Below are 10,733 nucleotides of genomic sequence, written 5' to 3' on the forward strand. Positions count from 1 at the left end.
TTAAAAAAAATACGTTTGCAACTTCATTACAAAACTCTATTTTCAGCTTTTTGAAAAATTCACATTTGCGACTCCAAACACATCCTTACCAATGCACTTGTTTCTCACTAAAAAAGTTGTGATGCCAAACGCACCTGTACCAAAACACTTGCCTCTAACTATGAAAATTCACGCTAAACGTACCTTTACAAATACACTTGTCTCTCACACATGAATTAATTGTAACCATTACTCTATTATTTTAAGTTCATGTGAACTTCACTCAAATTATGTGATAGTATTTATACTTGATTTTTGTCACTTTGTGTTGTGTTTGTTTAGTTTTATTCCAGAACCTGAAACGAGGTTTTATATATACACATCTTAGCGTGCTTATTCTTCTAATATAGTGTTGTGTTTTTAGTAATTCATAATATTCAATTAAGTACAAATCTCTATTTTTCAATATTTACAACTCAAATTATATATATATATATATATATATATATATATATATATATATATATATATATATATATATATATATATATATATATATATATATATATATATATATATATATATATATATATATATATATATATATATATATATATATATATATAAAAAATTTAAAGTTAAAAACTTATTTTAAGAAAATGTTTAACAAATAATATATAAATTATTGAAAAAAAATTTAAAATATTTAGATAATTTTATGGATGGATGGATATCCATCCATTACAATTATGTTTTATGGATGGATTGGATGAATTTTATGACCTAATGGATAGATTGAATTGGATTTTTTAAAAGAAGTTTTAGTGGATCATTAATGGATTAATGGATTATTTTGATTCATCCAATAACAAACCAAATCCATCCAATCCATCCATTTTGCCACCCCTAGTTTGAAATAGAAATATTGCAATTTGCTTTTGCTTTGCTTGGTGAGTATGAGTGATTCAAGGTGTGGGTTTATATAGAACTTAAGAGAGGTGATTTTCCGTATGTGTTTGGTTTCAAATCAAATCTTTTGAAATTGGTTTAATTAAATCAAATATATTTTAAATAATATTAAATGAAAGTCTATTTTATCACTCCGGCAGCTAATGCCTACTACCCTCTTGCCATTATTATAAGTTTGAGTTATTGAATAATTGATGTATTTGGTCTATATATAAGATCAAATACATCAATTATTCAATTTAGTGAATTTTTTCCTTATAATACTAATGAGAGAGTCAACATTTTGATTACGAAGTTATCATTATATCTCTCATTTGAAACATTATTTGAGTGAATAGATAAATTGGTCTTGAAAACTGTTAGTATTGGGCAATATTGAGAAAAAGTTGACTGAAAATCCGCTTCAGCATACAATTTTCACAATATTTTGCAATTTAGGAGACCTTCTGTATCAGATCGGCTCTCGACCCGAATAGATGAATTGGAGAGGATGTCAAGGAGATTCACTTGCCCAAGGAACCACTCGACAATGTTGAACAATGAAAAAGCTATGCACTTCTAAATTCGAACCGTGAAATATCGACTTTCGGGTCAAACTGTTTTGAATCAATTGAAACGTTGCAATCTGAGGCATGTTGGAACACACGAGAGCTTGTCATAATAAGGACTCGATGAATCACTGGCTAAGTAGCCTAGAGAAATGCGTCGAGCACATTTCAACCCCAAAATCCTGAGTTCACGCTTCACTGTTTGAAGAAACAGCAGAATCAAACTTTACCGTTACAAACACTTTGGCCACTGAAAGTCCTGATGTTTCTTGCATTGATCAAAAGAATGGGGATAAGGGATCCTCCTTGCATTGATTGACGAAGCCACTGAGCACCAAAGTACTTTGACCCATCTCAATGTATGAATGCATATGATAATGAAACACAAACCAATTAATGTTAAAAAAAGATGGCAAATTTTGGGGTGCAACACAACCCAACACCATACTCGAAAGAAGAAATTGATGACATTTGATCATGTTGGGCCAGTGTATTCTTATCTTGTTATGAATAGAAGTTTTGTCATTTTTTATGTGCAAATATGTAAATGTCAAATGTGTGTATTCTGTCTTGATGATGATAACATGTAAATTTGTATATTTTGTTTAAAATGATATGATGTATTCCAATTCTGTTACATATTTTGTAGTTTCTGTGTAAAAAATGATACATGCAGGTTATAGATTTATAATGATATGATACAAACCAGTGAAAATGATCAGGCAAATAAATACATGCAAGTGAAATTGGTACAAATATAGCGAAAAAAATGAGATTAAACCCATCGGTTATTACATAAAATTGAGGTAAAATAATAAATTATTACCTCGGATTTTAAATAAAAACGAAAGGTTTATGACGCGTGCAATAAAATTTAGAAAATAAAAATCTGCAATTCCTTGGGATCGAACCCAAGACTTTTTAACACTTTAACCTCGGTGTTTAAAACACTGAGGTGTTAAGTGACAGTTTTTCATGACGCCCTTCGTTACCTCGCCTGTAACACCCTGGATTTCCGCTTACCCCGCAGGGCTTCCGGCTTACCAAGCATGTCACCAGCTTAATCAATAATCCTCGAGAAGATACCTTCAATACTCTCAACAAGACATAGCTCCCCGACAGAGTTTACATCTTCAACATGGTCGGTTCCCCGACACTTTGCTCTCCTTCCACACGGTTTATCAATATCTCTTATCCCCAGTCTGGGTACGTCAAGACACTATTCATCCCCAAGCAGGAAATCATAAATCCCCAGCCGTATATCTTCCAGACAAGATAAAGACATCAGGGTCCCGATCAAGATACTTCATATGATATGAATCATGATCACACGTCGCATACAAATTCATACATAACATACAAGTTTCTCATTTATTTTGAGAGACTCGTCGTATAATACATGCATCATGACATTGCATATTTCTAACTTTGTTTTCAGGTTCCGCCTCGACAAGCATTCCTCTCAGATATAATCGAGCTGGAGATTCATTTTGACAAGCCTTTTTACATTCCAAAACTTCGTCAAATAATTTATCAACTCTAACGAGCAAGCATTCTTTATCAGATATGGTCTAATGTATGGCCCATTCCGGTATTCTCTATCAGATATGGTCCAATGTATGACCCGTTCTGATATTCTCAATCAGATATGGTCTAATGTATGACCCGTTCCGGTATTCTCTATCATATATGGTCCAATGTATGACCCGTTCCGGTATTCTCAGTCAGGTATGGTCTAATGTATGACTCGTTCTGGCATTATTCATCAGATATGGTTTAATGTATGACTCGTTCTGGTATTCTCCTTCAGATATGGTTTAATGAATAACTCGTTCTGATATCCTTCCTCAGATATGGTCCAATGTATGACTCGTTCTGACACCCTCCGACAGATATGGTCTAATGTACGACTCGTTCTGATATTTCTCTTCAGATATGGTCCAATGTATGACTCGTTCTGATATTCCTCTGCAGATATGGTCTAATGAATGACTCATTCTGACATCCTTCAACAGACAAGGTCTAAATGTACGACTCGTTCTGACATCCCTCAATATATATGGTCTATTCGCTCTGACGTCCTCTTTCACATATGTGGGAGATGAGTCAATATGAAGTTCACACTTGAGTTAGAACTCCATAGCATATACACACCTTTCTCAAATGAGGGGGGTCTATGTATGTGTCTGTGGGTGCGCCGGAGCTCAAGGACCTTTAGTTACCCTTAACCCATCTTGGCCTTTAGGAACGTAGTGGGGGGACTACTCTTGACAAATGTTGAGAACTAGTCGCTACCCGATGCTACAATTCAGATTGGTCCTTTCTCAAAGTATCATTGCATGATGCGAATGTATCATGTCCGAGGGTGCTTTAAAAGGGATGACAATTCTGGATAACTTGTAGAACCCGTTGCTGAAATCTCCTTATCCATAGAAATACCCTTGGGAAGGACACCTGATCAGACCCCATGCAAGCCTTAAGCCAAAAATTGTGTGACTTGTGTGACTTGCCTGTGTTTGCTACTAACCTTCGTTTCCTTGCAGGTTTTGTTAAAAGGACTTGTTCGCCCTTACTGTCTCACGCTTTGCCTAATGAACTGCATTCACATAACATCATGACATCATGACATCATAAGCATAACATGATATAACTAACCCTTTCAAGGATCTTAGGAATTTAGGACGCACAATTTCAGGTGCCTTTGTCAAAGACTGAATTCCTATCAAGGGGCAAGAGGATTTATTTTCCTCTGGCCACATACCTTCCAATTCAGAGACTCGATACCTATCAAGGGGCAAGAGGATTTATTTTCCTCTAGCCATGTACCTTCAAATTCAGAAGTATCCTGAATCAGAGGCGATGACCCACTCGATATGGTGAGCTTGATTCTCAAAGAAGGACGTCCAAAGACGAAAGCCAAAATTCTCTAGACATAGCTGTGTTTGATTCAATGTCTAAACGTTGCAAACTAAATTTCCTATAGATCCTTGAAAGCATTGCATTTGCATTCATAGCATCGCATAACGGGTTTCTTATAATAGGTCTCTCATCTCTCCTCGCTGTTTATTTCAGCATCATGAATCTCGAACAATCAGTTAAAGATCTCCAAGCTCAAAATGTCGAGTTCCAAGCCTTGATTCTGAATATGTCCAAGGGGCAAGAAAAGCTGAAAACCATGCTGACTAAAAAGAAGAAGAAGAAGGGTAATAAGACTCAGGTGAAAAAGCTTAGGCCGAAATTTTTAATGTAACACCCTGGATTTCCGCTTACCCCGCAGGGCTTCCGGCCTACCAAGCATGTCACCAGCTTAATCAATAATCCCCCTAGGTCCGCTTACCGGCTGCCCAGGAAATATTATTTTTGCCTTCCGCAGGAATCGAACCACGTACCTAGGGGTTAAATATGTATTCATAGCAATTCCTGCTACCACTTGAGCAAGTAGCTCAATTGGTAGCAGGAATTGTTATGAATACGTACTTAACCCCTAGGTACATGGTTCGATTCCTGCGGAAGGCAAAGATTAAACGCATTTCACGACTGACGTTACAAGCGTTATTTTTAGTAGTGTCATGGCATACTTCCTTGGCATTGAGTTTCACAAGTCCAAGAAGGGAAGTCCACATTGAGATTTTGAAGAAATTTAAAATGGAGCATTATAATACTATCATTACTCCGGCTGAACCGAGGCTATAGTTGTCGAAGAATGAGGATGAACAATATGTTAATCCAACTTAGTATATGAGGTTGATTGGATCATTGCGATATTTGTGCAATACACGAACGAATTTAGCGTTTAGTGTCGGTATAGTGAGTATATTCATGGAGAGACAAAAGGTGTCTCACTTGGGAGCAGTCAAGAGGATTCTAAGATACGTCAAATGATTTATTGGTTGCAGAATTCTCTTTCATGCAGGGGCACGAGCAGAAAATGCAATTTACTTGGTTTTACTGGTTTCAATTGATGCGAAGATAAGGATGATCAAAAGTCTGTAGCTGGATACATCTTTATGTTCGGTGGAACACCAATCTCATGGTGTTCGAAGAAGGAACCAGTAGTAGCACTCTCGTCTTTGAGAGGCAGAGTACATTGTTGCTTTGTTATGTACGTGTCAAGTCGCGTGGTTAATGAATCTATTGAAGGAGTTGGGCATCAATGAGGATGACGTTGTAATGCCCTTGGTTGATAACGTTTCCGCTATCAACCTTGCTAAGAACCTAATTGCACATGGGAGGAGCAAGCATATTAAGATGAAGTTTCACTACTTGAGAGAACTTGTTAGCGAAGGAAGATTGAGATTGAGATATTGTAGAAGTGAAGACCAAATGGCTTATTTGTTGATCAAAGGGGTCACAATTGAAGTGTTCAGGAGATTGAAGATGAATATAGACATGAAAGACTTTGGACACTTGAATTAAGATAGTGTGCTAAGTGAAAATTGATAATTCAAGTGCTATAATCGGTTACCATAAGAGTGTAACCAGTTACATTTGAACGAAATTCACTTTTGGGCTGCAAAATAGAAATACCTTAGAAGTATTGTTGTCAATATTAATGAAAATATTCTCACATTCAATTATATTCTCTCTCATTCTCCCTATCTCTTTTCACTATTCACAATAAAACCCTTCATTTTCACAAACCAAATAATTCTAATGTCTATCTGTTCAACTTCAAATTTTGTATAGCATAATAAATTGTCCTCGGTCACAACACGGCGACTCCACCTCCCCAAAAGCAATAATCAAATTCCTAGAGTTAGAGATACTGCAACTCTTAAATTTAATTTATTAAAATTACTCACATATCATGCCCCCATGCTTTCATCACGACACTTCTTTCCTACTAACCATTTTCACTCTCCTCTTTTCCTAAAACACTGTTTTCTTCTCCATTTCTCTTCCAACAACATTTCACTACCCATGGCTGAATCAAATAACCACACTGCAAACTCATCATCACTATCACAACCACGTGGTGGAGATATTAATGCCAATGTAAGACATATTTTTACCAATATCAATATTAATCTCTATTTTGATACTTAATTGTAATCATAGAAAAGGATAATCTAAGATGAATTACGTACATAGTTAGACATATATTGTAGGAGCCTTAGCTTCTGTTAATCATGTAACTAACTCTCTGTAACAGTAACTAACTTCAAATTATGATTAATAGCTACTAACTGAAACTCACCTTACTATCAATATATGTATTGGTAAAACAATTTAGAAATATTTGTTACGTTTTTATGCATTGGTACTAGAAATAACTGTATATATTTTTACTTCAGGTTATACGTGATAATCCATTATCACATATTTCTCATGACGAACAAGATTTTTTTATGGTGGGCACTATTCATATACCGCTGTATAAAAACAAAAAGAATACTGCACCTGCACTCCTTGAGTGTATATCTAGTTCCAATCATTCACCTTCTCCAACAACTAGTACTGATTATGAACAAAGTAAATTCAAGAGGAGAAATCGCGTGGAATTAGACGATAATAAGACATCGTCAGTGAAAAAAAAGTTCACAGGGCACCATAATGAATCACCTCATCGAAGTCATTTTTGGAAGAAGGACTATAATGCATCGGCAAATAAGCAAAGAAAATTTAACTATGACATCTGCTTTCGCGGTAAAAGAAATTCTACTTTGACAAGAGCTACAGCGCTAGAAAAGAACGAGGAAAACTGCGTTGAATTTGCGATGCAGGAGGAAGGAACAAATGGAGGGATACTAAGGCCAGGGATGGTTCTTCTCAAACATCACTTAACGCATCATGAACAGGTACTTGATGTATTGGAATACTTATTTATTTCATATGTGCTTGATTTAATTCTTTTTACGATATTTTCTTGAAAAACTTCAGGTAGAAATAGTGAAAAGTTGTCGCGATCTTGGTCTCGGTCCTGGAGGATTCTATCAACCAGGCTATGCAGATGGAGCCAAACTTAGATTAATGATGATGTGTCTCGGTATGGATTGGGATCCTCAAACAAGAAAATATTATGAAAGGTTAATTGATGGTGGCAAGCCACAGAGTATTCCTTCTCACTTTAGTAAGTTGGTTATAAGAGCTATACAAGAAGCACATCAGCTATATAATCGGGAATGTGGAATAAGCTATGTGGAGGATATACTACCTTCAATGACTCCTGATATATGCATTGTCAATTTTTATTCAACTACTGGAAGGCTTGGTCTTCATCAGGTTAGTTAGTTACACTACTTTGTTGCTAGCTATTTACATTTTTTGTTTCCATTTTAATACTACTTAATGCAGGATCGCGATGAAAGCAAAGAAAGTCTTCGAAAAGGGTTGCCAGTTGTGTCCTTCTCTATTGGTGATTCAGCAGAATTTCTGTATGGAGATCAAAGGGATGTTGAGAAGGCAGAGAATGTAGTTCTAGAATCAGGAGATGTTCTTATATTTGGTGGTGATTCTCGACATGTATACCATGGTGTCTCATCTATCATTCCAAATTCAGCACCAGAGGAATTGGTTCAAGATACCGGAATTTGTCCTGGTCGCCTCAATCTTACATTTAGACAGTATTGACATCTCTTAAGCAGAATTGTACCATGAGCAACCCTAATAACAGCGTCTCCATCTGTTATTTTTTACATCCGAAAAGAAACAAAACCCTTCGTATGGTCTGATTTTCTCGCACTCGTGCTCAATGCGGGTCTCATCTACAATTGCATTTTAAAATATTGTTGTCCTCTACTGCGTTGAGTATATAGTTTTCTGTTTGTTTAAATTCTCATTTGAGTTAATAACTGACCTCACTACTTTTATAATCTACATTGAAAGTTAGTTGATTGAATTTAGTTTTTAGGATAAGGTTGTTGAGCTATATTTAATATTGAATGACAAATTTGGTTAGTTATATATATCTGTCCCCTGTGTCCATAACTATTTCCCTATCAATTTAGTAAATTGAATTTTAGGTGGTTGAGGTTCATTCCTTAACTAGCAAGTTATGCATCACTTTTGGGCGGTTCCCATCTTACAAGTCGATTTTATAGAGATGAATTAGATCTAAAACCTACACATTCTAAGAATTTGGAATAAGCTAGAACAATTAATACATGAAGAGTAAAGCAATAAGAGAATTGCTAAAAGTAGAAAGTAAAGTAGCATGGAATAATATATCATATGACTTTAATACAAATGCAACATCCAAACTGAAAAAAAAAAAATCATTATGCAATTCAACTATATAGACGAAAGCACCGAGGAAACTCGCAGAGGTGGAGCCCTCGTTGCCCTTCCTTTATTCTCATCAGTTAACTCCACAGCTAGTGCTGGTAATACTGCAGTAGAAAGAAGTGCCATGCTATCTGCTTCTTCCTCTCATCCAAACTATATTTAGAATCTGATACTGCAATACAAGAAAAAACACAACAAATTAGTAAGTTATTGATTATATATGTTTAGGTTGAAATCCCGAATTAGAACATTATGCTATGAGATAATGAGAAGAGTGAGTTATAAAACTTACGTTGCGCAGTTGGTGGAGGTGCTAAACCTGTATGGTAGTCTAACACCACATTTGCCAGGAAGAGTAGCAGCAGCGTTGGGATTCAAACCACGAACGGAACCAGCAGCACCTTTCAAGCAGTTGCAAGCGGCCTTACGGTCGGGGGTAGTTTGGGCCACCGCGTTAAGTCTCCTCACTCCACCACAGCATTGTGGTGAAGGACCACGGCCACTCGTAAGATAAGGAATGCATGGGACAAGGGCACCGGTTACTGCTCCGCATGAGACTGCAGCCTCTGCCATTGGTGCAGTAATAACCACCATGCAGATCAATGCAACCATACAAGAAACTCTCAAGCTTGCCATTGCTTCTCTAGGGAATGGATTGAAACAGAAATATTGCAATTAGCTTTTGCTTTTGCTTTTGGCTTGCTTGGTGAGTATAAGTGATTCAAGGTGAGGGTTTATATAGAACTTAAGAGAGGTGGTTTTTGGTATGTGTTTGGTTTCAAATCAAATCTTATATTAAATGAAAAATCTATTTTAGTTCCAAGAAAAGAAAGACTAAAAAGTGTATATGTAGTTAATCATTTTTAGATTAACTTTTTTTAGTAGTTAATTATTTGATAACTATAATTATTAACAAATTTATCTCTAAAATAACCTATAAATGCAATAGCCAAATTAATAACTAGAAAGTTGACACTCATATGAGACCGACCAATGCATAAAATAACATTTTATTCTGTCAAGTCACAGTTTAAAATGAAATTTTATACTTTCAATTTTCAAAGATATATTTATTAGCACAAAACAAAATGATGTCGGTTCCACTTTTCTCCCCAATTTTTAGAATGAGTTTTACTATTAAATACTTTAACAGATTATAGATGTTTAGATTCTGTCGGTTACAGTTTAGTTTTTCTTTAAATTTTTATTGAACTAAAAGCAAATTAGTATTAAATCAAATATTCATATTAATTCCTAATTAATGTTTCTTCTGGTCTCCAATATAAATAACAACAAAAAAATCATAGGTTTTTGTCTAAAATATAAGTAAAATATAACAAATTTTATCATATGTAATGCTTTTGTTTTTGTCTTTAATAACTCCTATTTTTATAGAGCAAGTTTCATGAAGAAATAATTAAAAAAATAATTTGGTTTTAAATTTTTAGAGTAAGCTAATTTTAATTATTTTTATTCAAATATGAAATGTTTTTACTAGCTTAGATATAGGATTGATTATAATATGAAGTGATTTGAAAATAATTTAATAACTAATAGGTAAATTTTGATTTATGAATATATATATATATATATATATATATATATATATATATATATATATATATATATATATATATATATATATATATATATATATATATATATTTTTTTTAAATCCAAAGAGAACATAGACCCATAATATAAACAAAAAATTAGATACACAAAAAAATGATGGAGACTCAAACCAAACTTTCAAAAACAAATGCTAAATTTAGGAAGAGCTGTCTTGTTGCAATTGAAATCTAAAGCTACATTGGAATGTATAGTTTTGACTTAAGAGAAACAGCTTATAATTGATAAGTTGAAACAGCTAAAGAAAAAGGTTGCCTGAAAATTTAATATGAATTTTATCTAAAGATGTTTTAAAGTAAAATTAATTTTCAAATCCAGTTGAATCTTCAGTCCTTCTCAGTGTCGGTTTGAAATGCCAAAGGGTGCTTTCGGCAATTGCAT

At 34.5% G+C, this 10,733-nt stretch overlaps 2 protein-coding genes across 2 annotated transcripts; one reads left to right on the forward strand and one right to left on the reverse strand.

Annotated features, from left to right (window-relative positions):
- The first annotated feature begins 6,416 nt into the window (after window positions 1–6,416).
- On the forward strand, window positions 6,417–8,370 carry LOC131604525 (uncharacterized). The gene is made up of 4 exons (XM_058876957.1): window positions 6,417–6,491; window positions 6,791–7,294; window positions 7,344–7,718; window positions 7,791–8,370. Exons 1-4 carry the CDS (start codon window positions 6,417–6,419, stop codon window positions 8,064–8,066), a joined length of 1,230 nt encoding a protein of 409 aa, XP_058732940.1. The 3' UTR covers window positions 8,067–8,370.
- A 257-nt stretch (window positions 8,371–8,627) lies between these two features.
- LOC131606520 (non-specific lipid-transfer protein 1-like) lies at window positions 8,628–9,451 on the reverse strand. The gene is made up of 2 exons (XM_058878732.1): window positions 9,013–9,451; window positions 8,628–8,892 (listed from the first exon to the last, which is right to left on the reverse strand). Exons 1-2 carry the CDS (start codon window positions 9,354–9,356, stop codon window positions 8,880–8,882), a joined length of 357 nt encoding a protein of 118 aa, XP_058734715.1. The 5' UTR covers window positions 9,357–9,451; the 3' UTR covers window positions 8,628–8,879.
- Window positions 9,452–10,733: the final 1,282 nt, after the last annotated feature.

This window comes from Vicia villosa, linkage group LG5, assembly GCF_029867415.1.
Source record: "Vicia villosa cultivar HV-30 ecotype Madison, WI linkage group LG5, Vvil1.0, whole genome shotgun sequence".
NCBI classification, from domain to species: Eukaryota; Viridiplantae; Streptophyta; class Magnoliopsida; order Fabales; family Fabaceae; genus Vicia; species Vicia villosa.